Source organism: Exophiala dermatitidis (genome assembly GCF_000230625.1).
Source record: "Exophiala dermatitidis NIH/UT8656 unplaced genomic scaffold supercont1.7, whole genome shotgun sequence".
In the NCBI taxonomy this organism is placed as follows: domain Eukaryota; kingdom Fungi; phylum Ascomycota; class Eurotiomycetes; order Chaetothyriales; family Herpotrichiellaceae; genus Exophiala; species Exophiala dermatitidis.
Genome location: NW_008751652.1, coordinates 2,196,873 through 2,224,180, shown reverse-complemented (window position 1 = coordinate 2,224,180; position 27,308 = coordinate 2,196,873). Strand labels below are relative to the sequence as shown.

The 27,308-nt window shown below is 52.7% G+C and overlaps 11 protein-coding genes across 12 annotated transcripts; 4 read left to right on the top strand and 7 right to left on the bottom strand.

Moving 5' to 3' along the window:
- Positions 1–27: 27 nt before the first annotated feature.
- Positions 28–3,333, bottom strand: HMPREF1120_08599. 2 transcript variants are annotated; one of them, XM_009162861.1, is made up of 3 exons: positions 2,828–3,333; positions 397–2,736; positions 28–332 (listed from the first exon to the last, which is right to left on the bottom strand). In XM_009162861.1, exons 2-3 carry the CDS (start codon positions 2,725–2,727, stop codon positions 171–173), a joined length of 2,493 nt encoding a protein of 830 aa, XP_009161109.1. In that variant the 5' UTR covers positions 2,728–2,736; positions 2,828–3,333; the 3' UTR covers positions 28–170. The 2 variants fall into 2 exon arrangements, with proteins under 2 accessions (XP_009161109.1, XP_009161108.1); XM_009162860.1 differs by having other exon boundaries at positions 397–2,704.
- A 113-nt stretch (positions 3,334–3,446) lies between these two features.
- On the top strand, positions 3,447–6,374 carry HMPREF1120_08598 (dimethyladenosine transferase). The gene has a single exon (XM_009162859.1). It carries the CDS (start codon positions 3,754–3,756, stop codon positions 4,927–4,929), a length of 1,176 nt encoding a protein of 391 aa, XP_009161107.1. The 5' UTR covers positions 3,447–3,753; the 3' UTR covers positions 4,930–6,374.
- On the bottom strand, positions 6,278–10,999 carry HMPREF1120_08597 (uncharacterized protein). The gene has a single exon (XM_009162858.1). The coding sequence runs from the start codon at positions 9,390–9,392 to the stop codon at positions 7,365–7,367; it is 2,028 nt and encodes a 675-aa protein (XP_009161106.1). The 5' UTR covers positions 9,393–10,999; the 3' UTR covers positions 6,278–7,364.
- HMPREF1120_08596 (uncharacterized protein) lies at positions 9,701–12,556 on the top strand. The gene has a single exon (XM_009162857.1). It carries the CDS (start codon positions 10,400–10,402, stop codon positions 10,706–10,708), a length of 309 nt encoding a protein of 102 aa, XP_009161105.1. The 5' UTR covers positions 9,701–10,399; the 3' UTR covers positions 10,709–12,556.
- HMPREF1120_08595 (arginyl-tRNA synthetase) lies at positions 11,093–14,139 on the bottom strand. The gene has a single exon (XM_009162856.1). The coding sequence runs from the start codon at positions 14,118–14,120 to the stop codon at positions 11,988–11,990; it is 2,133 nt and encodes a 710-aa protein (XP_009161104.1). The 5' UTR covers positions 14,121–14,139; the 3' UTR covers positions 11,093–11,987.
- A 230-nt stretch (positions 14,140–14,369) lies between these two features.
- HMPREF1120_08594 (uncharacterized protein) lies at positions 14,370–15,377 on the top strand (the record flags this gene model as incomplete). Its single annotated transcript, XM_009162855.1, has 1 exon — positions 14,370–15,377. The coding sequence occupies one exon, from the start codon at positions 14,370–14,372 to the stop codon at positions 15,375–15,377; it is 1,008 nt and encodes a 335-aa protein (XP_009161103.1).
- Positions 14,502–18,472, bottom strand: HMPREF1120_08592 (uncharacterized protein). The gene is made up of 2 exons (XM_009162853.1): positions 16,073–18,472; positions 14,502–16,011 (listed from the first exon to the last, which is right to left on the bottom strand). The coding sequence occupies exons 1-2, from the start codon at positions 16,212–16,214 to the stop codon at positions 15,449–15,451; spliced, it is 705 nt and encodes a 234-aa protein (XP_009161101.1). The 5' UTR covers positions 16,215–18,472; the 3' UTR covers positions 14,502–15,448.
- Positions 17,080–18,343, top strand: HMPREF1120_08593 (NADH-cytochrome b5 reductase 1; the record flags this gene model as incomplete). The annotated part of the gene is made up of 3 exons (XM_009162854.1): positions 17,080–17,186; positions 17,317–17,474; positions 17,565–18,343. 3 exons carry the CDS (start codon positions 17,080–17,082, stop codon positions 18,341–18,343), a joined length of 1,044 nt encoding a protein of 347 aa, XP_009161102.1.
- A 2-nt stretch (positions 18,473–18,474) lies between the features above and the next one.
- Positions 18,475–22,166, bottom strand: HMPREF1120_08591 (uncharacterized protein). Its single transcript, XM_009162852.1, has 3 exons — positions 22,131–22,166; positions 20,801–22,078; positions 18,475–20,743 (listed from the first exon to the last, which is right to left on the bottom strand). Exons 2-3 carry the CDS (start codon positions 21,102–21,104, stop codon positions 18,843–18,845), a joined length of 2,205 nt encoding a protein of 734 aa, XP_009161100.1. The 5' UTR covers positions 21,105–22,078; positions 22,131–22,166; the 3' UTR covers positions 18,475–18,842.
- A 1,688-nt stretch (positions 22,167–23,854) lies between these two features.
- HMPREF1120_08590 (uncharacterized protein) lies at positions 23,855–25,440 on the bottom strand (the record flags this gene model as incomplete). The annotated part of the gene is made up of 3 exons (XM_009162851.1): positions 23,855–25,021; positions 25,151–25,314; positions 25,404–25,440. 3 exons carry the CDS (start codon positions 25,438–25,440, stop codon positions 23,855–23,857), a joined length of 1,368 nt encoding a protein of 455 aa, XP_009161099.1.
- Positions 25,441–26,766: 1,326 nt separating this feature from the next.
- HMPREF1120_08589 (uncharacterized protein) lies at positions 26,767–27,167 on the bottom strand (the record flags this gene model as incomplete). Its single annotated transcript, XM_009162850.1, has 2 exons — positions 26,767–27,046; positions 27,124–27,167. The coding sequence occupies 2 exons, from the start codon at positions 27,165–27,167 to the stop codon at positions 26,767–26,769; spliced, it is 324 nt and encodes a 107-aa protein (XP_009161098.1).
- Positions 27,168–27,308: the final 141 nt, after the last annotated feature.

Below are 27,308 nucleotides of genomic sequence, written 5' to 3'. Positions count from 1 at the left end.
CAAGATTCACTACTACAACACAATGCATGGCAGATACGAGGTTGGAGTTCGGCATGTCCGCATGCTAGATAACAACTGAAAAAGAGTGTCCACAATGCATATTGGTATTGCTCCGGGCTGCCGGATGCGGATGCGTATAAGTCTGCCATCCCAGGATCAAAGGACATAGCTTAACTGATAACCTCCTGAGCGTCGAGCTGCTTCATGACCTCAAACAGTACTTCCCTGGTTGTGAGATATGCGTTCTTGGGATCCTTCCTCACCCGCTGCCAGACCTCGCCGTGCTTGGGTTCACTGGCAATACAGCTTGCGATGACATCCTCTCTTTTCTCCTGCACGAACAACGATGTTAGCGACATTACTAGCAATATCCTGGGGTGGCAGGTAATAACTTACTTCGGTGCCGTGCTGCATCAAAAACTTCAGATACCATGCCCATGTGTCCCCCAAGTCGCTGTCAAGGACAATAGCCTTCTCAAACCAGCTCATAGCCTTGTCTAGTTTCCGTTCACTCCAGAAGATTCGGGCCACTGTGACGAAGAGTATGGGGTCGTTATCGACATTCTTAATCGCCTCCAAACTCAGCGGCTTCCGCTGGGTCCTGGGCTGCAACTTCCAGATATTTTCTGCCCAAAGTAGTCCAGATTTGGGACATTCCTGCAGCGCTTTGGACATCAAGATCTTGGCTTGTTGGATATTCGGTGGTTTCGCCTGGAGTTCGACCCTAACGCTTTCGACCCACAGCTCGGGGTTCTTGGGATTCTGCAACCTCGCTCGGTCAAGAACAGATCTCGCTTTGATCGTTATGCCCGCCTTTTCTTCCAGCTTTGCGGCAAGCAGCCAGAGAGGTACAGACTTGGGACATGCCCTTGTGCCTTGCGAGTAAGCCTCTCGCGCCTGCTGGATCATGCCTTTGTCCTCGTATATCTGACCCTTCATCATCCATAGCTTAGCACTTCGCGGAAATCGCGTTTCCTTCTTGTCCACCACGGTTGATGTAAGCCCCTGGAGGACCAAGTCAAGAGCAACATCGATGTTACCCAGCTGTCTTTCGTATGCCGCGCTCTTATACCATACTCGTTCAGTAGGGGCCTCCTGCCTTGCGGTGGCAAGTAGCTCTCGTGCTTGCTCAACCTGCTTCGCGTCCGCCTCCAGCTTGACTGCTGCCAGCCAAATCTCTTCGTTGTTCGGATTCTGGTTGAAGGCTTTGCCGAGGACACGACGGGCGTCATCAACTTCTCCCGCAGCCCACTTCTCCCGCGCAAGCTGGAGCCAGAGGACCTCTGACTGAGGACAAGCTTCGACGGCTTTCTCGAGAACCTGCCAAAGCGCCTCCTTGGTGCCGTGATTCCTTTCGAGATCCGCAGCGGCCATCCAGAGAGATTTGCTGGTGGGAAATATTCGGAGGGCATAGGCGTAGATAGCTCTGGCAGTCTCATACTTCCCTCGTGATATGCTGGCCTTTGCGTCGTCTTTGAATATCTCTTTCCGATCGTCATCCTCATCTAACGACCAGCCAAGCGTTTCCCGGATGATGGCACCGCACGTCAAAATTGCGCCCTCTTCTTCACATTTCTCGGCCTCTGCAATCCATTCCTCACGCTTGAGCATGGCTCCTTCTTTGGCAAGGGCTTTGACTGCCCGATTCATGATGTTCACCTTGTTGGCATTTCCTATTTGCTCCTGTAATCGAGCTGCTGCGATCCAAATCTCGTGACTGGTTGGCACAGCCTTCCTGGCTTTGTTGAGGACAGCTTGAGCATTCTCGGGCGTTTCAAGTCGAGCAAGAGCCAGCCATAACTCGACCGACAAGGGAATGACTTCGGTGGCTTTTGCAAGCAACAATTTCGCATCTTCGGGATCCTCCTCCAGGTTGACTGCCTCTTTCCAGATCGCGACTGATTGCGGGATATGGTCCAAAGCCTGTCGTAGCACTCGCTTTTTGGCTCGGGGGTCGGACTCCAATTTCATGGCCTCGATCCATAACCTCGTCGAACGGTCATTGTGCTTGATGGCATTAGCAGCGATGATCTTGGCGTTATGGTTGTCATTCAGTCGAATGTTCTCTAGCCAGACATCCTCGTTCTTGGGGCAATTCTCGCATCCCTGGGCAATCAATTTTCTTGCCGTGACGATCTTGCCAGCCAACTCCTCCAATCGCGCAATTGCTATCCAACCTGGGCCGTGCTTCGGATTCGTCTTGCAGACCGACTCTAGAAGGACTCTCACCCGGTTAATGTCGCCGGCATCGGCACCCAAAGAACTCAACTCCGTCTGTGCAAGACTCGTAAGGTATCCTTTGGGATCTATTGTTGACGCTGAGCCCGTGCCTGCGTCCATCTGCGCAGCACGATCCAGCCTAGCTTTCAACACCTTGTCTCTCGCAGCACCAATGTCGGCAAAGTTGGTCATGGTTCCGTCTTTATTGTCTGCACTTGTTTGTATCCCATCGTCTTGGACGCTGGTCTGAAACTCGGTCGAATCTCGTGCGCCCGCCAACACGGTGTCAGGGACTGGGTAGAAGCGTTGCCGGAGGTTCTGTTTGGAGCGCCGATTCTTCCCAGTTAGGTCGCCAGGCTCCGGCAAATTGGCCCAGTCTTCGTCCGAAACAGTCGCAAGATTTCGTTTCAGGGCGGCGAATTCCTCGGAGATCTTGGGGTTCTTTCGGTTGTATTCTTCTAGCTCTTCTTTCTCTCGTTGTTCCCTAAAATGCGGCGTATGGTTCATGTCGGTAATCTGTTCATGGCAGAGTGGAAAAGATAAACCACAACATTCTTGATAAAGACGACTGGAAACAGGGAAGGGGCGGGCAGGGGAGTTCACTAACCTTGGTCTCTTTCGCCGCTTCTCAATCTTCTCGTCCACCGCTTGGTAGATGCGATCCGCCTCGTCGTCGGCCTGGTCGTATTGTCCGTAGGCAAACAACCCGACTTCATTCTCAGGATCCTGAAATCGTTCATCGTCTTCTTCCTCCTGTTCCTGTTTCTTCTTGTCGACCGCACCGTAGGCTGTTGGAGGCGCTGCTCCTAGTTGTGCCGCTCGTTTCGCTAGGGCTTCTTGAATTTGTTCGGCGCTTGGTCCATCTCGCGCAGGCCCCAGATCTGACCGGGTCGTGAACCCTGTTGCACCTCTACCGAGACCCGCGACATAGTTCTCGGGCGCTTTTTGATTGAGAAAGTCCCGTCGAGAAGCCATGATGCTGATGTAGACGTGCTGCGGCTTGCGCCGGTTGAAGAGGCGGAACAACCACGCACGGTGCCAGCAAGGTGGCTATAAATACGCCCAGATGTTGTAGAGATCAATAGATCTCGCGTGAATGAAGGCAAGGCTGCCTTGATAGGTATTGGCCGGTAGATGCCCGGTAAATTGCTTGCGCATCTCCACGATCGCCGCAGGCCGGAAAAATTCTGCCGCCTTTCACCGCCCAGAGTCCACCAAAAAGTTTCCAAAAAGTACGAAGACCGGTCTACTTCAGCGACTGTCTCGACCATTGCATAGCATTACGCCGCAGCGAGCCTGCGAAAATCCAGTAGTCAGAGCCGACAAACGCATCAGAGTCGCGAGGCCAACGCCATTCAGCGATACATCAAAATTAGCCTCGATTATCCCGATATTACACCAACGCCGCCATCCGCCCCAGATCTTCCATTGCGACTAAATCGCCAACTGCCCTCTCCCGCGTCGACATTTCTTGCACTATAGAGAGAAATGAGAAGATAGTACGAAGAGGCTAGCACAGAATCAACTCCAAACATGCCAAAAATACAGTCCAAGAAACGCGCCGCCGGCGGCGGATCATCGACGCCTTACTCCAAGTCGAGCAAAGCGGCGTCCTCGAACGCAACATCCAATGCAATCTTCAAGATGAACACAGACATCGGTCAGCACGTATTGAAAAACCCTGGAGTGGCACAAGCGATTGTGGACAAGGCGGACCTAAAACAATCCGACATTGTGCTAGAAGTCGGCCCCGGAAGCGGCAACTTGACGGTCAAGATTTTGGAGAAGGCGAAGAAATGCATAGCAGTGGAACTGGACCCGCGAATGGCGGCCGAAGTGACGAAGCGTGTACAGGGAACACCGCAGGGAAAACGGCTGGACGTCGTCCTGGGGGATGTGATCAAGACCGACTTGCCCTACTTCGACGTCTGCATCAGCAACACGCCCTACCAGATCTCGAGTCCGCTAACGTTCAAATTGCTCGCCACCAGCCCGGCGCCACGGGTATGCATACTCATGTTTCAGCGAGAATTCGCCATGCGTCTGTTCGCCAAACCGGGCGGCAAGCTATACAGTCGACTCAGTGTGAACGCGCAGATGTGGGCCAAGATCGACCATATCATGAAAGTAGGCAAGAACAACTTCAAGCCACCGCCCGCGGTCGAAAGCAGTGTCATCCGCATGGTGCCCAAGAATCCACGACCCAACATCTCGTATGAGGAGTGGGATGGACTGTTGCGGATCTGTTTTGTCCGGAAAAACAAAACTCTCAGAGCCAATTTTTTGGGGACGACCAGCATAATGAATATTCTCGAGGCCAACTATAGGACATGGTGCGCTCAGAACGATGTTCCTCTGGAAGAAGGGCCGGCTGAGGACGACCAGATGGAGGTGGAAGGGGAGGATGCGCAAGAAGATCCTGCCGGTGAGGATGATACCTGGGACGGGCTTATGGACGTCGACGCCGATGAGGATGGTGACGATCTTCCAGCCTTCTTCAAGGACCAGCAATCATCTCTGCTCAAGGCAGCGGCAAAAGGCTCGAATCGAAAGCGAAAAGGCAAGGTTGCTGAGCTTGTGCGTGAGAAAGTCCGCTCCGTGCTTGAAGACAAGACCCAGCTGGCGGACAAGCGAGCACGAATGTGTGACGAAGGCGACTTTTTGAAACTACTCTGGAATTTCAACCAGGAGGGAATCCATTTTCGATGATCAAAAAAAGCATCAACATCATCGACCACAGGGAAAACTTTACGCAATATCCGAGCCTTGCAATGCGTCTCGGCTTTCCTTTGTGGCACACAAGACCTTTCTCCCCTTGAAGGTCTACGTTTACGGGTCATCTGATGGCGTTACGTCTTCCGTCCATGTTGTCCTCAGGATAATGCTGCAAGATTCCGCCGCTCTACTGCAGCCAGGGGAGGTCTGGGGATGACATTGAGGATCTATTGACAGGCTCACTACATTCCCCAGAAGCGACGGTGATTGAGCTAACATGGGCTGACGATGCCTAGCAGCCAGCATGAACATGGCCCGAGGACAAGTTGAGGACTTCCGCCGACCACAACTGTGGCCCAGGTCTATTAGAGATCTCCCAGCTATGATGGCCTGGTGGTTGCAATGGTAGCACTGCGAATGGATCAAGGAAGCTCTGTGCAAGCCGCGAGCGTCCAAACACAGAAAGGATCCGCGACACAGCCCGACTGGATCGCGTTTTCACAATGATGACGTTCAAGGCGGACTAAGAGTAAATTACGACTTTGCTTCATTTTGATTCGCGGCAAGCGATGCATGACACGTTGGTATGGTTTGGCATTGGTACTGGTGCAAGTTACCTACATATCATTCCAACATTGCCACACATGGCCATCCTGACCTCGAGGGGCAGGCAACATCCAGTCACGCAGCCAGCCAGCCAGCACCCCTGAACGGAAGGTGTACCTCAACCCCATCATACCTCGCACGCCTTTTATCTGGTCTAGCCTGACTGGAAGGAGGAAACGGATCAGACGAGTTCAGATGAGCTGAGATCAGATGAGAATTCTTTCTCTGGCCTTTGTCTGTGTTCTATTGGGGTATGGACGAAATGAAATGAGGTGCAATGAGATTGCCATCAAACTCAGACTCATCAGCCCAGACCAAAGCCGAACCGAACCGGATCAGACCAAACACTTTCGCGCCAAGATGACTTTCGTCTCCTGCAGTAGGCTCTTCCAAACAGAGGCGGAGGGAAAAGTGTCTGAAGGACAAAAAGAAATTGAGAGATCAATAACAGTCAGTCGAGGGAGCAGGCAGACCCACCGCATGCAAGTTGTATGCGGGTGTCTGTCCCAGAGCACTCGCCTACAGTAGATAAGTACCTATCTTCCAGATAGTGAACGAAATACAAGAAAGAGCCTCCTCTCTCTACCTACTCATCCGTTGGCCTGATTTTCAATCTTGCGTATGTGGAGATAGACGGAGATAGAATGGTTTCCAGAACCACATATTTACTATACCAATTTCCACGTGGAATCGAATCAGGAACATTTGATACCAGCACACTTTTTTCGCTATGCGTGGGGAATCCAACAGTGTAGTTGTATACATACTTATATTCCTGAGATAGCTGGTAGACCCCATACATATTCCCAATACACCCACTGGCATAACACTCGTAAAGGGCCAAACACACCCATCCATCGTCCCACTAGTGGCACCTCTGCAAACAAAGCATGCGTGGGGGCTGGAATAAATAAATGTGTCGAGGATGCAATCCGATCTGCTTTCCTCGCTCGCCATAGAATCATATCATATTTTCGTAAACATCGTACATCATGCATTATATCCATATCCATTTGTTGCGGCTTCTTGAAAGACAACAACGAACAGAGGGGGAAAAAAGCTCATACCGGCCTCAAACATAGAGCCGGTGAAATCCCTTCCACATGAGGCGGATTTCCGCTCACTGGAAGTTGGCATTGAACCCACAGCAGGCCATACGCATACCTAGGAACAGACAACTGCTTGCTTGTCCTGCCCTGTCCAGCAGGATCATGGAGCAGCCTCTTCGCGTTCGGCACGATCATCTCTCTCATCAAGCGCATATTCCAAGTCCCAGGGGCGCAACAAATCTGAGGAATAATCGTAACTGAACCCGCCCGGAAATCGCTCGAAAAGACAGAATCCGCCCAAAAGGAAAACAGCCGTCAAACTGCAAGCAGCAGCAAAAAAACTATCAAGTCCAGTAAACATCGTCAATCATAAGTTCGTACCTCGTTTGCCAAAACAACGGAAAACAACAAATAACCAAGAAACAGACATTGTTCTTCGGCCCAACTGTGTAGCCCTTTTCCGGCCAAACCAGTAGAGCACAATTTGATGGCAGCAACACAAAGTCCAAACCCCACCGGCTTTCTAATGCTTTTGAGATCTTCCTTTTTTTGCTTTTGTAGGAGAAGAGCTCGCAAGCTGTGCCAACTCGAGAACGACCGACGGCGCCCAAATGTACAAATATCAGCGAACGTGCTCGAATAGAGCTGAACAGAAAGAAGCCGGCGCAGAAAACGGTGGGTATCCCGCAGAATAAAAAGCCAGCATCAATAAAAAAACTCCAGTCGTGGCGATATCGCCTCAGAAAAGGCAGAGTGAAGGTCGACGACTTGTCCTCAAGCTCCGTACACTTCTTCATATTTTCTGGCATAGTCAAGGCTCCGGCGTGGGTTACCTTCATAACCATGCTCGCCGGTGCTAGGGGCCCGACTGTGTTGCCGACTTGATCGTACGCTGGGACCCCTTTCTTCAGCACGAGATGGACGACGGGACGGCTGAGTCGGAAACGAAGCTCGATCCCGATCGCGGTCCCGATCCCTGTCGAAACTGGAAACAACGCTCGAGACACTATTCTTCGAAGCGCGACTAGCAACACTTGGTGCGCGCTCAATTCTCTTGACCTCTTTGGTGCGATCAGCAGCTTCGCTCTCTTGTGTAGCGACCTTGACAACTACGTTGCCGATGCTGATGCTAACAGGTCGCCCGTCGTTACTCATATAGTCTGGTGATATGCTCATGTTCACCCCACCACCAGAAAGCGCAATGCTGGTCTTCATAGTGCTGGCAGTGGTGGCTTGGCTCTTGCCTAGCCCGGACGAATCTTTGGAAGACGACTGCCGGCTTTTGTGGCTATAGCTGCTTTCCGTTTCAGACCGGGAACTAGTGTTGCGATGATTGAGATTTCGAAGGGCTTCGGCGGTGAGCTCGTTCGACGTCTTGTTACGTCGTTCGAGGTATTCTTCAACAGCCATTTCTCCATCGTCGGCAGCCACAGCAGACTGGGTGGTTTGACGGGTGGCAATGTTGGGGCGCGAGGGTGTTTTGGCCAGCCCAGCGGAAGTACTGTAGGACATAGATTTGGCCGGCAGAGCAGGCCGATCCCGAGCTTCCGTGGCGACACGAGCCCCTCTATAGGATGTCGGAGGGCGAGAGGAGGATTCTCGCCTCTCCCGTGTGGGAGGTAGAGGCATGCGACTCTCTCGGCAGTCGTAGTCCTCAAAATCCTCGTCAAACCGCTCCAGATTGTGCGTAAAATGCTGGTGCACTGGGCTTTGCTGGACATGGTAGGTTTTTGCCCGCCTAGTACTTGGTCTGTGTGTCGTCTCCGGTTGGTACTGTGGCGGCTTTGCTGGAGGCGGCATCAACACCCGATCATGGTCAATGCTACGATTAGGCTTGTGCGACGGAAGCGGCGGTCGGTTCTCTCTCGACGGAACCTTTTCGGAAATAACTGGTGGAGGCTCATATTGGCTTTGCCGAAGCACTGGCTCGCCATACGTACTTGAACGACGGCGGACAGGGCTAGACCTCCGGCTTGGTCTGGCTGAGTGAGGTTCTGGCATGGGAACGGCATGTTCGAAATAGGAAGGTTGTTGATAATAGGCAAAAGAAGGGGTTGACACGGGTGGCGGTCCATATGAATACGAGGCTGGGCTGTAAGGCACCGACGGTGTAACTGGAGTTGGCCAGGCTGCCGCTGTGATGGCTGGGGTCTCGTAGAACGCTTGGTTGATATATTGCAATGGCACTCCATGCGCAACCATACTAACAGGTCTCGACTGTTGTTGCGAAGAAGAGCGTCTAATCTTTGTGGGCAAGACAGTGTCGTCCCTGGAAGTCTTCGGTCCGGTTTGGCGGACCGTCCTGGGCGAAGGTGGAGGTGGCGCACTCGAGGTCGCCGACACATCGGTTCTCATATCACCGTGTTTCGCGTAGTGATCGTATCTATGGCAGATTTCGGGCTCCTGCGAGATGGGCTTGCTTTTCGGAGGATTGGCAGGGGGTTGCCCCTGAGACGAGGACTGGCGACGGGATGGTTGCCTCGTAGGCTCCGCCTTCGACGATGAATAAGGCTGTCGTGTTCTCTCTGGGATGGCTGCGGCGGTATCCACCCTTAAATCAGGCATCTTCCGTCGACCTGCACTCGTAGATCCCGTACTCACGGTGTCCGCTCGGCTTGCGTAACCGGAATCACTGCCGCCGTTGCGCAATGATTGCTCGCCTTGTTTGGCGGACACTTCTTGCTGAGGTCTTCTGCCAGACACATTGGCCGTCCTGAGCGACTCGGGCAGCGCCACTTGTCTGTATTCATCGAACTCCTCAACAGTGGCGGGCCGCGGTGCGCGACGCTCGATTTGAGGCATGGGAAAGGCGGCGACGAGATGTGAGAGGCAAACAGGTTGTCGCAAAGAATGAACGACAGTCGCAGGGCGAAACTTGAATGTGGTGTATGATGGTCGTCCGGAGTGTGGAGTGACCAGGCACCGGGAGGGTGCCAGTGGGCCAGGCTAAACTTAGTGGGCGGTCGAGTTGTTTTGGCACTGGACAATGGACAATGGACGGCTGGAGCAAACCCGCCGCGGGTCGAGGCTGGAGGCGCGTCCCGGCGACCGGGTGGTTGCTCTGGAATCCAGCTGAATCGCTGAGACCTCGTCCCCTGGTCTGTCTTCCTGGTGAGCCAGCCGTGGGATTTTCTCTGCGACTGTCGACGCGACGTCTTCTTGGATATAGCCCCCGACCCTCTTCTTGTTTTGTTATACCGAGTACCTCAATCTGCGTCTCGTTGATGTAGTTCCATGCCGAGCAACCTGCTCTTGATCGCCCACTCTTTCCACTTATCGTGACAATCGAAACGCCCTCTGACCAAGCCTTGTTGTTGTGGCGAGGATGTCGCACGTTTAACGTTGTGTACAGTCTGCCTGTGGATTTGCTGCGCCGTTCCGGTCGCACAGGATGCTGCTCCTATCAACACAATGTCGCTGATAGCTAGCGACCAACGAGACGATTTTACATGCGTTGCAATGACACTGTGATAGACGCTGTAGTCGTGTGCAGTCTTGATTTGCTTGTCGGCTGAGAGTTGCGCGTGTCAGGAGGAAGGACGACGGACGGCTGATGCGACCTTCTGAGGCAATAGGATGTGTTCCAGGTTGTTCAGGATAGCTACAGGCAAGGGACAAGCGGAGGGAAGAAAAGGGGACTCAAATGGCTATGTTTGGGTTGCGCCTCGAAACAAGGAGTCATCCTCATCAACCCCACTACGCGTGGGTTCAGGCTGCCGCCGCGAAGGAGGGAGGGAGAGCCGTGACGGCCGGAGGGGACGGCGTCTCGTCAATCGCGAGGAACCTGTTGTGAATACAAACTGCACAGAATGACGAAGGTGAGTCGGGGGCAGCAATGGGTTGGTAGGGAGACAGGGAGGAAACCCTCGCTGCCACCTGCATCTGGTAGGCTTTCCACTGGTCCAGCGTCGAAAATGGCGCAGGTCGAGGGCAGCGTGTCTGAGCAATGCCAGTGGGAAGAGGGATTCCAGGGCCAGTTTGAACCGGTGTCATCCAGGGCGTGCAAATATTGTCCTGTCGGTTGGTTGAGGTGCATGAGGTGCGGGCTGGTCGATGGTGTTTTGCGATGTGAATGGACAATAAAATCCAATCAGATGCCCAACACGCGCCTCCCGTGAATCCCTCGCAATTCAAGGAGGGAAAAACTCGAACCACTGCAAACTTGAACTGCAGCGCAGGCTTAGAAGGCCGTGGCAGGCACCGCAGCCAGCGACACGCTTCAACACCCTCTCTTGTCGTCGACTTATCTGCAAAGACTCCTAGGTAGTCATCCTCTACCCTGCAACTCGGTCTCGGTTCCTCGTTGGCTCCATGGTCGACTTCAGAATCACTCGTGACTCTCAAGAGTCAATCGACCGGTAGCCCACTCAGCCTCAATGGACATGATGATAATCAGTGCGACGAGTTGTGGTGTCTGCAGATACTGGCGAAGCTCGATCCCCCCGTCTGCCGCCACTCATCTTCCCCCCTGCTCCAGCCTTTCACTGTTATACTCGGTGACGAATCCGGGATTCGGCTTCGGATAGGGGATGCAAGGTGATACAACAGCTGGCCGCGTGGCTAGAGACCGGAGCACGCGGGGAGCCTACATTCAGCATGGCTGACTACCTCCATTGTGAAGAGACGAGAGGGACCAAAGTCCCCATTGTTTGCGTGTGGAAGTTGCTTACTTGCCCCTCCACCCAGTTATCCAGCCATGGCTCACCATGGCGGAAAGTCGTCCCGTATCTAACTATGTAGGAAGAATCCAGTTGTCTATCATCTAATAGCTGAGCACGAACATCAATAGCCTGGCCGGTCCATTTCTTTCTTGCGCCGCCGCTGTCACCGGCCGCTGTTCAAGCACAATTCAAACTGTTTCCCACGACACGGCAAGGTTGCTCAACGAGTGTTCAGATTGTATTGCTGCTAAAGTCCCTTGAGGCAGCAAAGCACAGCCCACCCTTTTCAAGATGATCAATCCCAAAAGCATCAGTCGAGATACTACGACCCATGCACACCTTGACCACTGCACTGAATGCAACCCAGCCTCGAGAGGGGCAAGGCAAAAAGAAAAAGGCGGAGAAGGAGAAGAAAGTTATGGCGTCGATGGGCGTAACCCTACTGCAGCAGCCTGGGCAGCCTTAGAGTCTAGCTGACCAGCTCGACTTCTGCAGCTAATGCGAGGTCTGCCAGCATGCTCCCTTCACTACGACGACCTGTCGCCCATTCATCGCTTTCATCCGACCAGCCGTCATGGTGGATGAGCAAAAGGCAAACGATAGGGTTTAGAAGTCGAACCCTGGGCTTCGGGTGATTCTTCTTTTTGTCCCGAAATCTCCCGCTGAAAATGCTCAAACACCCCTGTTGTCACAAAATACCATCCCTGGAGCTGTCTGCCAATCCAGCGGAAAGCCACTACATCCTCTGTACCGGGGTTAGGCCGAGTAGGGTCATGCCATTCCAGAGCACCTGCCGGGCAGCCTCGTACAGAGCCAGCCGAGCCTTCTGCAGCTCGGGCTCGCTTCCCACAACCTGTAAGTGATCATAGCTTGAGCTCAACGCATGCGCCATCTTGAAGAGATAGGTCAGCACGGTGGACGGCTCACGGGTTTTGAGTGTGTTGGTGACCACGTCGGGATATTGAGCTAGTGCTCGCACCAGATTGATCGCATGCGGCTCTTTCAGCAACGATAGGTCGGCAGAATCCAGTTTGCTCAGGTCTACATTTGCTTTCCGCTCGATGGAACACAGTCGTGCATGAGCATACTGTAAGTAGGGGCCCGTGTCACCCTCAAAAGCCGTCATCTGGTTGATGTTGAATTCATAGCCGTTGCGAACCTTGCCCGTCAAATCCTGTACCATGATGGCCGTGATGGCAAGGATGTCGGCCACGGCCTCTGGATCCTCTAGCTGCTCGTATTTCTTTTCGTTCTTCTTCATCACTTCCAGCATGACGTCCTTGACCGAATTGATCACATCGTCCAAGAACTTGACTGTGCCCTTTCGCGTGCTCATGCCCTTGACCATGCCGAAGGAGATGTGCTCGCATTTGTCCGAGATCTCCTTGTGACCACTGATCTCGGTCGTCTTGAACAATTGGGCGACGTGCTCATTCTGCTGGTCAGCAATCACGTAGATCATCTTGTCGAAATGGTAGGTCTCGTAACGTTCAAGGATCGCCGCCAGATCTCGTGTCAGGTACAGCGGGGTACCGTCTCTGCGCACGATAATGGCTTTGTTGAGCTTCTTGGCACCGTGCTTTGCGAAATCAATGAGAATGGCACCTTCTGACTCTTCCGCGATTTTCTTGGCCAGAAGATCGTCCAGCACTTTCTTGATAGTCTCTTGTTTGACTTGGGATTCACCCGAGTAGACGTCAAACTCGATGTTTAACCGTGCGTAGGTTTTCTTGTATTTCTCAATACTCATGTCTCGGAACTTCTGCCACAAGGCGAGGGCTTCCGGGTCGCCGTCCTCCATACTCTTGAAGTATTTTCGAGCCTTCTCGTCCTCACTGGCCTCGACCATAGGCGCGAGTTTCTCCTCAAGCTCCGTCACGTCCTCGCCCTTGGCCTTTTTCTCCTTGATTTCTTTCTTCAGTTCATTAATCGGTCCGTCCTGGTCGGACTTGATCTGATTGATCTTCACGTAAACCTGAAACAGATGCGCGATGGAGTTCTTGTCCAGTTCTTCTTGACTGCCGAACTGCTTGAATCCATTGGCGAGAAGCCCGTACTGCTTGCCCCAATCGCCCAGGTAATTCATCCGGATGACATCCCAGCCTGTCCTGGCATACAGTTTCGAAATGAAGCCTCCAATAATCGTACTTCGGAGATGACCAGCGTGAAACTCCTTGGCAATGTTGGGCGACGAGAACTCGACCACAACCCTCTTCTGGCCCTTTGATGGATCCTTGGGATCTTTCAGACCAGGCGTCGGATCAGACCCGTACGCCTTGGTAGTCTTGAGAATCTCCGGAATCACAAATTTCGTGACGTGGTCCGGCTTGAAGAAGAACTGCACGAAGGGACCAGAGTTCATGGCCGTCGCGTGCGTGTCCTCAGCACTGGACGGGAATGCGTCGGCGATCTCCTTGGCCAGATCCTGCGGCGGCTTGCCCTTGATCCGCAGCGCTGCAACTGGCAACTGCAAGTCTCCTTTGTCTAGAGTCGTCGTCCATGCTAGCAAGGGGACGATTTCCTCGGCTTTTCGGTCAATGATGGACGCTAATCGCTCCGCTATGTTGCGTCGGTACAGGTTGACGGGATTTTGCGCTTTGGACATCTCGTCCAGCGTCAATGATGAAAATTTTTCACCGACGTCTGCCATGATGCTGGAGATCGGTCGGGATGATGTGCTGTAAATCTTGAGAGGGCCACTCTTGGGATATGACTGCCAGCGCCTCAATGCAGATTTTCTGGTATGGGTTGCAAACGGGTCCTTCAAAGTACTCCGAGCTGTTTGAAGAATCGATGGTAATACACAGATCAAGGTTGACTGCGAGTTAATAGAAAATCGGTAGCAGGAGGAACAGCAGCCAAGTGACATCCTCTTTGTAGAGTCATCGTATGTCCTTCAGCGACCAATCTTCTGCTCAAAAAAGTTGATATCTTGGCACTTCGGGGCCCGGATCAACATTATTCCGTTGTTAATCCGCAGCCTTGCGCTCGTGCTCCAAACTTAAGGCTTCCGTCACTGTATCCACTTGAAAGTTATTGGAAATCCTGCGCATTCTTTCCACACGTTACGAGCCCCGGTCCTCGTTCATAGGAAGTATGTCGGTCGTTCGACTACGTAATGGCGGACCAATCGAGCGATGCGCCAGAGCCCAATGGCCAAGAAGATCACCAAAAACATGAGCATCGGTCTAAACGCTTCCGCTTCAAGTCAAAGAAAGAGGACAGACCCCGCAGCGACGCAGAGACCAAGCGCAAACGGCATCGAGACGAGGACCACCAACACCGGCACCGAAAGCGCCGCCGGTCCTCGCGCGAATCTAATAGAGATCCTCGTTTCTCGTCAGGCTACCTAGACCCAGATCGAGCGTTTCGGGAATCTCTGTTTGACGCCCTCGGTGACGATGAGGGCGCAACCTTCTGGGAGGGCGTCTACGGCCAGCCGATACACAACTACCCAAATACCTACGAGGACGCGGAGACCGGTGAACTGGAACGTATGACCGATGAAGAGTATGCGCAGTTCGTCCGGCGCAAAATGTGGGAAAGAAGCTGGGAAGGTATCGAGGCCGCCAGAGAAGAGAAACGGAGGGAGCGAGAGAAAGAGAAGCAGCGAATCCGTGACGAGGAGCGGAGGCGAGCCGCAGATGGAATGGCAGACCACGACGACTATATCTTCGATACTCAGATTGAAGCCAGCCTTCGACGGGGTGAGAGGAGGAAAGACCGCAAGCGGTGGCAAAACCTGTGGCAGGAATATTTGCATCGGGGGGAGGAACTGCAACAGCTCGCCGAGACGCGGCAGAAGTGCGAAGAGGCTGCGGAACAGCTCTATCTGCGGAACAAGATAGCTTGGCCCGTTGAATCTGGCGAGCGCAAAGATTTGGTCCGGGAAGAGATTGAGCGGTTTATCAGGAAGGGTACAGCAGCGGCTGCTGGGGATGGTGAGCAGACTGTCGATCCGTTCGCTGCTGCTATCAAGTCTGAGCGCGTGAGGTGGCATCCTGACAAGATTCAACAGCGGTACGGCTTCATGGAGATTGACGAACACACCCTGAAAGGGGTTACGGCCGTCTTTCAAGTTCTAGACTCTATATGGCACGAGATACGAAACAAGGCGGGGGATTGATGACTGGTGTAAATGATAATGACCGCACGGATTGCGTACATAGGAGCCTCTGATGATCGATGGGTCGTCCTCTACCGTTGGTGCTGGAATTGAGCAACCTCTTCATGGAGAGGCGGAACCCCGTCAGTCCACTCTCGCACAATGTCTTCGGGGACGTCCCTGACAAGAACATGGACATGCTCCAGGCCAGGTACCGATTGGAGTGCTGTCCAATTTCTGAACCACATGATCTTTTCGGGCTCGCCGGGCAAGTCTTTGATTCGGTCAACGAAGGTCTTCTGGATGAACTCTTCAACTTGCTGGCGAGACTCGGGCGTCATGTCGCCTCTAGTTGGCTCCGACTCCAACCTGGTTTTCAGCCACACAATGAGATGGCCGATCCCAGGGGCAAGTCCATAAGGCCAGTCATTGAGTAGAATCTTGTAGTCGTCCGGATCCGCAAACGGGACAGGATTCTTTACGGCAAACTCGGGCTTTGCATCAGGGGCCGACGATGGTAAAGGAGACCATTGGAGCCTTTCGGCCATCACAAAATTGGGAACGCTGCCATATCTTGCCTTGATGTCCGCCGACCAGGCTTGATAGCGTCTCAAGTCGGAAGGCCGTCTCTTGAGGACGCTGAGATCGTGCTCAGCTATGCTCAAGTCAGCCGAAAGCCCATGAACAGCAATCTAGCCTCCAGCAAAAGCACACACCAATGATTTGTTTGAGTTCTTCCCATGTATGTGGTTGGAATTCGTCATCGGACATGGCCAGGACAGCCCGATCAACGTCCGTCAAAGGGAACGGGGGTGGAGATGGATCTGGGGTTTCGAAGGAATCTGGCCGCAGAGGCATCGTGATTTGACTTTGGCGGACTCTTTCCGTGGTGACCCCAGAAATATTGTAGTGAAATTTGGGGAATCAGAGAGGATCGAGAGCGGTCGTTGGGGAGGGATCCGATCCGTCGCACTTCCACAAGAAGCCAGTTCAAACGTTAGGACCAAAGGAGAAATCTACGCCGGATCAGTTCAACTGACAGAGGGTCGCCATCCGGGCGAAGCCCACAGACACAAGGTGGTGGTGTGGGTTGGCAGCCCAGGGAGCGTACGATGCAACTGTACGGGCGTCTCTTCGCTCCCACCTGTGGGTTGTCGGCGCTTTCAAGTTGAGAGTCGCTCTCTTCCGTTCGCTCGGAAAGACCCCGCAGTCACAAAGCGAATACCTGGTATTGTGGAGTACGAGGATTTGGTAGAACTTCAGGTAGAAGCACTCGCAGCTGCAGTGCCTGCTCGCAGTGCGCCTGAGCACAAGACCTGGCGGCCAGTCACCTCTGACCACGATCGAGTGAAGACATTGATTGAGAGGAATAGACATCGAAGAACTGCATCAAGTATACCTAGAGTGATTGAAACCATCCTGAGTCGAGCAGTAGCAGGCAACTCGGCGTACATCGACACAATTACCACTCCTAGTACTATTATCCCGAGCGAAAGCCCCACAGACAGTCAAACAAAGCGTGACAGAACACACCGACCGACGCCTGTTTTCGCCCTTTACCGAACTCGCTTTCCGCCCGCGACCTGCGTCCGTCCCGCTCTTCCTCACTGCATCCCGACAAAATAATATTGCAGCATCAGTCCACCCACTCTCTTCCTCCTTCCTCGCACGCCACAAAGTCACCGGTCGTACTCTGTTTCACGGTCTTTGAGGGAGTCGGTTCATGCGGGCGTTGAGGTACGAGCGAGGATCTCACAAGACACTGGCAGCAGAGAGAACACAAGTGGTTGTAGTGCGTCCATCGATTGAAATCGAGACGGTCAACATGGGGTAAGTTTTTGCGGAAGTCTTTTCGGATGAGCCACTCCAAGGTCCTGTTTGCAGATAACCTGAGAACGCACGGCAGCAACTCCTTCCAACACTCTGACTTCCCTAACCATGCTAATACAGATGACTCCAGCAGCGCGGCGTTTTCCAAAGACACCATCAACGGGGTGTACATCCCCTCGATCCTCCTGCTTGTCGGCGTTTACATCGTCAAGCAAGAATGGCTACCGTACGCCGCGGCGTTTGCTGCGATTGTGGGAAGCATCAAGGTCTTTACTTTCTCTTCCGGAAGTGAGTCACTCAGGAAGCCCACATTCCTTTCTTCGTGGCAGCTCGCGCAAGCAGAAAGAACACAGGACACTGACTGTTGTTGTCATGTAGAATCGAAGAGAAAAGTCCTCAAGCCCGATGAATTCCAAGAGTTCCCCTTGACCGACATCAAGAAAACGTCGCACAATGTGGCCATCTACCGGTTCGGCCTGCCCAGCCCGACGGACATTCTCGGCCTCCCGATCGGCCAGCACATTTCCTTGGCCGCCACGCCCAAAGGTGCCGACAAAGAAGTCGTGCGGTCGTACACGCCCATCTCGTCCGATGAGGACCAGGGCTTCTTTGAGCTTCTGATCAAATCGTACCCGCAGGGCAACATCAGCGCCCACATGACGACACTCAAGGTCGGCGACACCATGAAAGTCCGCGGGCCCAAGGGCGCAATGGTGTATACTCCGAACCTGTGCAAGCGAATCGGCATGATCGCCGGCGGCACAGGCATCACACCCATGCTGCAGATCATCCGCGCCATCAACCGCGGCCGTCCCAAGAACGGCGGCAACGACACCACCAAAGTTGACTTGATCTTTGCCAATGTCAACCCCGACGATATCTTGTTGAAGGACGAGATCGATGCCCTCGCTGCCCAGGACCCCGATTTCAACGTCTACTATGTCTTGAACAATCCTCCTGAGAACTGGAACGGTGGTGTTGGCTTCGTCACTGCCGATATGATCAAGGAGAAACTCCCGCCCCCAAGTCCCGACATGAAGATTCTGATCTGTGGCCCGCCGCCGATGGTGAGTGCCCTGAAGAAGGCCACTGAAAGTCTCGGATATCAAAAGGCCCGTCCCGTGAGCAAGTTGGAGGACCAGGTTTTCTGCTTCTAGACAAGACCGCCCAAAAGGGAGAGAGGATGGAAGGGCTCAGAAAGCGGTGCTGGGTAGGGCTGTCAGCCAAGTTTTGCCCCGAAGAGAGAAAAGCAGAGAGATCATACCCTTTCCCTTCTCCCCATGAAGTGCGCAGAATAGAAAACTTGACGTCTGAATGATTTCAGTATACTATGCAATAGAACGGTGCAACGCTTCATTCCACATTGACTAAAATCAAAATCATCGAGTGACATGTATTGTTAGCTGAATGTTTCATTATCATTCCAGAACTTCCATTGTCATACGGAAGCTCACTCTACACGAATCCGACCCAAAATTCGAACCTAAAAAAGACGACACAACCGTCACCCGCTCAACGCTTGCTTGCTTGCTTATATACATAAAAGACAAATGAGACGCCATGGCACAAATAACCAACATGTTCAAGGAGCTCAGGTAGTCGGCGAGCTCTAGTCTAGCCCTTTTGTTTTCCCTCTTGCTTTTTTCCGCGTCTGTTTTAGACATGGCGATACCGCTCAAAGCCCAGATCGGGCAATTTCGGCTCGCGCGAAAGAGGAGGAGGAGGACTTCCGTCGACGTCGCTGGCCCGATCCGGACTTATACTGCGGTACCCTCCTGAACGAGTGCGCGCCATACCCATACCCGCGGCGCCTTTGACGAGGACTTCGTGGCTTTCATTTCTAGTCAGGGGATGCGGGAGAGGGAGTAGGGGCGGCCCAAATCGATTCGACAGAGCTTGAGCGCGGACAGGCTCGTAACTAGGCGGCACCTCGGCGGTGTCGGACATAAGACGGGCACGCTTGGCGGGAGATCCTGCGTTGTGCTGCATGAGGAGGTAGGCATCGCCTTCCAGGTCATTCTCGTGCATCTTTTCAGCCTGCTTGCGCCGTTTACGATGCGGATTCTCCTTGCAACAGGTGATAATGCTGTTAATAACAATCAACAGGGCCAAGATTGCAGTCAAACCAGACTGGACGGCAATCAACACCACGCCCGTAATCGTCTTTGTGGTCTGAGCGATTCCCAACTCTTCGACGAAAACCAAAATGCAAATAACCGACAAAACCCTGACGATTTGAATGATGATGTTGATCCAGTTGCCCGATTTGCGATTATATGGCCGACTCCAGAGCAAGAGACACAACATTAGTGCCTCGATGATGAGTTGGCCGATCGTCTGGACTAGACCGTGACCGTCGCCGGCGGCAAGGACGCATCCCTTGGCAAACATGTACACGATGGCCGGGATGAACAACCACCAGTAGCCGCGCTTGTAGTTTTCGTAAAAGATCTTGTACCGTTTCCAAGTCTCTTTGTTTTCGTAAAGGGCACTTGCGTCGCCTTCGAGTTTCTTTAGTTTTTGCACAGTACTCCAGATCTTCCAGGTGTAGAACATCAAGATTCCGGTGAATGTGGCCAAAGTGATGCCCGCGAGCAGTTTTGCCGCCCACGAATCGCCGTGTGTGAATTGGAATATGCAGTATAATGTCCACACGCCGTATAACAACATGATGAGCGTGGTAATCGTCTGAGCCATGACGCGCCAGTATTCCTTGCGGAAGGTCGTTAGAGATTTCGGGAATTGACCGAATAGTGACCATGCTTCTAGGATGACTTTGAATAATAGGATCCCGACGACGATGGCGGCGATCACAATTGCGAATATTAATAGGACGGTCATGAATGTGTTGGTTTCGGGAATGGTCAGTTGTTCCACGTAGCCTTGGATGCCGTGGACTAAATGGGATGCTGTCGAGGTGTCACTAGTGGATGAGTTACTGCTGCTCGTTTCGTTGATCGAGGTGTCGATGTCACGTAGTAATAGGATAGCTCGCTTGGCTATCCCCGTCGTGGTCTGAGTCGTGCTGCCGTCCGAATAGACAAGAGTCGAGTTCTTCAGGGATTCATAGCTGGCGTTGGTCAAGTTGCCTCCAGTATGTGATCGGAAGCTGTCAATCGAATCCTGCAGTCCAGCCCACGATACGAGTCCGGTGCCGAAACCGAAATTCTTGGAAAAACTCCGATAGATGGCGGGATATTGGACCGAATGCATTCCGTTCATGGCCATGCCTTGAAACCACCACATAACTTCGGAAAAGCCGGGACTTGATGAGGTCGATCCTGGATGAGCCCCGGAGGCGGCCGCCCCGACTAACGATACTGCTAGAGCGGCGGCGGCGACGGCTGCAGCCACGTATGACACTGCGGGCACCTCGACGGTCTTGCCGTTGGTGACGCCGGACTTGATGCATGCCAGCTCTTTTCCATCTTTCGCCTTGAGTATCAACTGTGCACTACCCTCGAGGTCGGGTAGTGAGAATGCGATTGAGGGGATCATGGACGTGTACTCTGATGGGATCTTTTGTGTTCCGTTCGCACCAAATGTTCCTTCGGGCACTATGTAGCATGTTAGCATGTTTGCGAGCAAATGCCGTTTTTGATCCAGGGACCTACCAGGACATAGTTGGTCCACTTTGGTTGATTCATCACAAGGATCAAACTCTTTCTCATATACTTGAACCCCATATGCCGTCACCACCAACTCTGCCGTCACATTTTGAACCTCGGTGCTGGTGCCTGAGACGTCGAATTGAATTTCATTGGTTGATCGATCGAACGAAATGTCGACATGGTTGACCTTGACAGTCGATGTCCCGTTGTTACAGTCTGAAAAGCCGTCCGTCTTCAATATGTCCGTGGCCAGAGTATATGGAAGAAATCCCAAAGAGGCGAGTGCTATGAGGGACGGCCTCCACATGGTGGCAGTGTATGTAGATGTGTTTCAACACACAGGGCAAGCCGTTGGCCGGCGAGGAACTGGTCTCGGGTGTTCTCTTTCCACGGCGTAGTTTGTTCACGAATGTTGTTTTCGAAGTAATGCAAAACGAGGGATGTTGCAAAGAAGGGCCGAATCGAAAAGAGACGATGTTGGATATCTGGGAAATGGTAGGTCCAATACTCAAAAGCCTTGAGCGAGTGACAGGCAGAACCAAATGTAATGTCGATGAAGTGAAGCGAATGTAGAATGTGTAAAAAGAGCGGCAAAAGGGTAAAGTTGCAGGTTGTAACAAAGGGTTTCATGTGCAGAAAAGGAAGAAGACTGTTGTTTTTCAGCTGGGCCCGAGTCTCGACGCAAATAACACGAACTGAGATCTTTCGCGTGGCCACCGATATGCCCGCCCGCTGGCATGGGCAAGGCCCTGTTTCACCGCACACGCGGACAGCAGCCATCGACCACATCTGAAAGGCCCGTCCGAGCCGTTGACGGGGGATGGTGCAGCAGTGGGTCGTTCCAGGACATGGGCCGCTGGGCTGTGGTGGAATCGTGGCGTGGCCCAGGGGTAAGAGTTGGAAGCTTGGGAGAGAATCACTTTGTTGTGAGTGGCTGTTGGTAACCTACCTTTACCGGGGACGGCGTCCTAGGCCCGCTCGTTGGATATGTTTGGGTCCATCGACTGCGGAGGATTCGCCATGGCCCACGAGTGCCTGGGGGGTTTTTGAGGTCTGGGTTCTGCTGTGGCCAGTCAGCGGTGGATGATGCCCCTGCGCTTGTGGGTGGTGGTGGCTGTGGCTTGTAGTCATCCATGTCAAACTCGAGGTCCCGATGCCACCTGGTTGAGATTTTACTTTTCCACTTGGACGTTGCCTTCGGAAGGGCATGCTGTTTTAAGCAACTACTACAGCACGGTGCTAGTAATTGCGAGCATTGCGCTGGGACTCGAACGATTGGATCTGTAGAATATTAGAAGAGAAAGCAATCCATTATTTGACCCAAGTCAGTCACCATCGATTAATAAAATCAAAGGCACCATCACTCTGCATTGGCAGTCCATATTTGAAGCAAAGAACTTGACTAGCATGCTCTCATTCGTGGATACTATCAATGTACAATGCAGACGCTGCTTTAACTGACGGCTGTTGACGCGCGCTGAATTCAATCCAATTGGGTTCAGTAAGGTTGATGCCTGAGCTTGAGGCGCAGTCACTGGCAGAAATTGCCCTCAAAAACTTACACCTTGAAGGATCGAAGCGAATAAAATAAACCTGAAGTGCCAGTGAACTGGGTGAGGTACATACATAGTAGTATTGTACATCGGCAGTCCCTGCAGCGTCGTACCGTCTGCTCGGATCCTAGTATACCTACAACATACAAATCGTAGGTAGGTAGTACTGTTCAAGTTGTAGATCTCACAGTCATCCAAACTTGAACTACCAGCTGATTACTGTAGGGTGCCTCCCATTCCATACTGCCTGATTTGTTTCTCGACTCGGGCTGTAAAGCCGCATAATCCATCCTCTCAGCACTACTACCGGTGCAGTCATGGGTCAACTAGTACTCAGGAGGTGGCACTGCAGAGCAGAGCAGAATAACCACCATCAACATCATTTTATTCGACAAGATAGATACACCTCGGACCCTTCCGTCCTCCGTTCGTACCGTACCTATTTCGTTTGCAGAATCCGCATCATATCCATCATTGCACTGCAGTGCAGGGAAAAGAAAAGAAATGCCATGTTGTCTACGCTACAAGTGTTGACGCGGCGCTTGCTTGTCAAAGTGGAGTGTAGTTAGTGTTGACAGCCCGGACCATCTATTAATAGGGCAGAAATCTACAACGTACTTACGATAGATGGACAAGCCACGGACCATGCCAGTCAGTGCCACTCACTACACTGGCGCCCGCCATGATGCCCGCTCTGCTCTGCACAGCCTCATCGTGAGTAAGCTGGAACATGTTAAAGGGGAAGAGAAGAACCGCGACCATAACAAAACAGAAAACAAAACAAAATGAGACATATGGTACCACGATGTAGTAGTAGCTTGGAGGAGCAGTAGTTTCCAGGACAGACCTTAGGAACCAGTGCCAGTGCAGTGCTTGTAGAGTATTTGCCATGGTGACTGCGTCCGAATGAACTCGTACTGGGAAAATTTCTAGGTAAAGATTCAATGCAAAACTTGAACTGGATCGCAATGCAATGCTTATTCTCTCTTGTCCTATCGTACACTACACTTATGATTGTGATTGCAGTCCGTTCCGTTCATGGTTAACCACTGCAGTCCGCTCCGGAGCACAGCACGGCCCAGGCATTCAGGAACTTGAACCCATGAGAATAAAGATGATGATGATGCTGCTTCCCTTGCCACGGCAGCATGAACTCGCTTTCGCCCTGTCCCACCGGCAAACGAAATGCCTAGCCTCGATCCAGCTATGCTAGGTATTCCATGACTCAAGTCTTTCACCGTAACATTCGTACGCCCTGAGAAGAGAAAAGTGCCTTGTTTTCCTGTCCAACCAGACAACTCCCATGGCCCAGCAGCACGATCCCTTCGAAGATGCCCTCAGCAGTTAGCCGTGAAAACAGTTGTCTTCGAGAGAGGAAGGGAGAATACTGATGCAGAATAAGGGCCCGACGAATTGAATTTGTTGAGCCACCGAAACCAGCCCCAGCTGAACCATCGGCGGAAAGAGTGCAACATCGGAAACCTAACGTTTCAAGCCTATCCCATCACCTCCCATACGGATGGAAGCGGCCTCCTCCCCTACCTCGGAAATTCCCTGGTCTGCCGGCGTTCTTGGGCCCAGTAGGAGCATTGGCTGGAGCCGCACTAGGTTGACCTGTACCGCTACCGCCACCGCCGGGACCCTTTGGAGGCTTGGGTGTCATGTTGCGAACGGGACCAGCAGAGCCTCTGCCGCCATCAGGTTGAGGGACATCATCGTACATGCCTTCCCACGACTGGGGGCTTTGTCCTTGGTTCTGGAAGCCTTGGCCTTGTTGACCTCGAGGTCCTTGCGGCACACTGCCTGATCGACGAGCTTGCTGTTCGTACTTTTGCTGCTCAAAGGCCATCTGCTCTTGGGCGGAAAACGATCCCCGACCGGAACCGCCACCGCTTGCGCCAGGTCCCATTGGAGCTCCTCGGTTACCGCCGCCCCCCATGTTCATGCCGCCCTGTTGTTGCATCTGCATCATCTGCTGCATCATCTGGGGCGTCATGCCGGCCATGTTGCCCATGCCGCCAGCGTTCTGCGGGTTGGGACTGTTACCGCCGCCCTGTTGCTGCATCTTCTGCATCTGCATCATTTGCTGCATCATCTGCGGGTTCATCTGGCCCATTCCCATGCCACCCATGCCACCCATCATCTGGGCCGCCATCTGCTGCTGCATCATGGCGAAGTATTGTTGCATGCGCTGCCAGTATTGGGCCATCATTTGAGGTGTCATACCGTTGCCTCCCATCATGTTGCCGGCCTGGTTGGATCCGTTCTGGGCTGATTGACCACCGTGATCACCACCACCGTAGCGATCGTCGCCACCACCTCCGCCAAACTTGCCTCGGCCTCGGCCACCACGGAACCCGTCGTCGTTGTTCAACTCTCCCATCTTGCCACGGGGTTGTGCTCGTTTGACTTCGATGGGCTTACCCAATATCTCCAAGGGATGGTACTCGAGGCATCGCTCCACGGCCGCGTCACTGTCGAAGGTCACGAACCCAAACCCTCTTGGGCGGCCCGTGTCCTTATCCATCATAAGCGTGGCGTCAATGACTCGTCCGAATTGGGCGAAGAAGCTCTCAAAGTCCTCCTCCGTGGCATCCTGACTGACGCCTCCTACAAAGATTTTGGCCGTCTTTTCTTGCTCATCGCGCGGGATGGCTCGTTTCGGGTCGATCTGGGTACCACTCAGTAAGCATGGGGCCTTTCCTCTTGATTTGAACTGGGACCACTGCGCAGAGGTACGGGAAAGGGTTCCAAGTCTTTCCTGTCCTGCCGGGGCTTTTTCATATCGGGTAGCTCTTACAATTTTGCCGTCCAGGAAATGCTCCTTGACCATCACGGTGTTGACGGTTTTGGGATCCTTGAAGGTGAGAAATCCGAATCCTCGCGAACGGCCTGTCGCGCTGTCTCGCATGACTGTGCATTCTTGAACTTCGCCAAATTGTGAAAAGTAGTCATGTAGCGATTCTAGCAACATGTCAGATTGTTTGTCAGTCATGGATCAGAGCCACTTGGGATCGGGCAAAAGGGCGATTGATTGCAGGGTCAGGCCTTACGGTCCGTGGTCTCCCAGTTAAGTCCGCCAATGAACATTTTTCTGTGAACAGACAAAGGTTAGCTAGGTATGGAACTAAGAGCAAGCAGGTAAGACGAGTCAACAAAACGCGGGTCAAGGTGCATAGCCATAGCGCGGGTTAGTAATATGGCGAATCCGTGCTTCCCACACTCCTTGTTCCCGCAGCCTTGTAGCACTTTTCGCACAATCCGCTGACAGAAGGACAAGGACCTTCGCCAACAACTGGGTACATCGATGTAGATGATTGAACATAAGCTAGCGGTTCTAGTCGCAGATTTCATCAATCTCAAGACCCTCTTATCGAAATGCCCTGAACGCTGGCTGTTGTTTAGTTGTTGTTGCTGCATTGCCAGTGCACATGCGGCCAAGACGAGTTGGAAATATGAGATTGAGTCTGGGCCTGCCAGATGCAGCGCGAATCCAACATCAACCATTCCCACTCTTCTTAGATTTAGGTGTATGTAGAAGTTGCCCTGGGATCACTGAGATGCTCACTGGTTGACCGAACACCACTGTGAGAGATGGGCCAGCACAGCTTTAGGTTCCGTATAATTCCTCTGCTTTGTCTCGGTTGTGCGTGTGGTCGACTTGTTCTAGCGATGAGAGGATAATTGTTTTTCTTGTTGACTTCTCTGAGATTCAACAGATACTCATAGCATCTATCTCCTGCCTGATTCTCGACCTGTTATTCTGGTCTTGTATGGTAAAGTATCTTGGTGTATGGTAATAGTCTCAGCAACTATTTCGGCCTCGCTGAACGACTTCATCTCGGTCTTGACTCTCGACTTGGGCCAGATTTGATGCAGAAAGTAACTAGCGCTCGCCGCCTTATGTGGATGTGATGTTGACTCTCGTCCTCTTGACCAGCATTTACTGGTCCGTTCACATCGAGCAAGATGACATTCTAGTCCCAGCAGGTTCAAGGGTCCATCCATGCACATATTAGACTAGCACATCATCGTTTCTTCGGGCGTTGCTAGCTAGCATATCCCAGGCGCATTCCCGTCGGCGACCCCTAGCAGAAAGAGAGGTTCAACCGAGACAGACTCTGACCAGATTTGGTTGTTGATGCCTGGAGTTTCGGACCCAACTTCTAGCCTCAGCTGATAGAGGAAACCGCTCAAACAGTCCTGAACACACCAGTGTCCTGCGGCAAGGGCTCACAATAACGACCCATGGCAGAAGCGTATGTACCTTCAACGGAACGAGTCCCCTGCTGCCCGCGTCTTGACGCTGTGAAAGCGGTCTGCTCGATTCCTCCTCTTGACCCAGGTTTGTGTTACGACATACTCGTGTCGGAGGAATGGAAGTGAACGTAAAGGGGGAGAAGCACACCAAATCACTTACCCATCTTCTTTCATGTTGATGCCACTATGTTGTTGAGGTTCGGGCTTCTCTTGTTCTCTAACCTCGTTTTGGCTACCGTCGTAGCCGCCCATGGCTTGATCTTGACCAGAGGGTTCGGTCTCAAACGATGTAGGATCATATGCAACCTCCGGCTCTTCACCGTAGCCCGGAGTATCATTCGATTTCACGCCTGTGTCACTCGGGGCACTCGGGGCAGGCTGCGTTGTGACAGGGGCTGCGGCATTACTGGAACCAGCGTTTTCATCGCCGTCATAACTGCACGAGGATGAGAAGGTTAGAGCCGTGAGGAACAGGGCGCAGGACACGCAGTCGGAAAGGGTGATTCAACTCACAGATCAGCGAAGAGATCTTCTTCGACTTCATCAGGTTCCGCCATCTTCCAGGTATGGACAAAGAAGGTGTCACTGCAAATTTCGTCTTCTACGAGAACTTTCAGCGCGTTAACTCGCCTTATCAGAATAACTCGAGAGCAGCGGGGTTCAAAACAGAGGAAGTACAATGTTGTAGTACGGGCAGA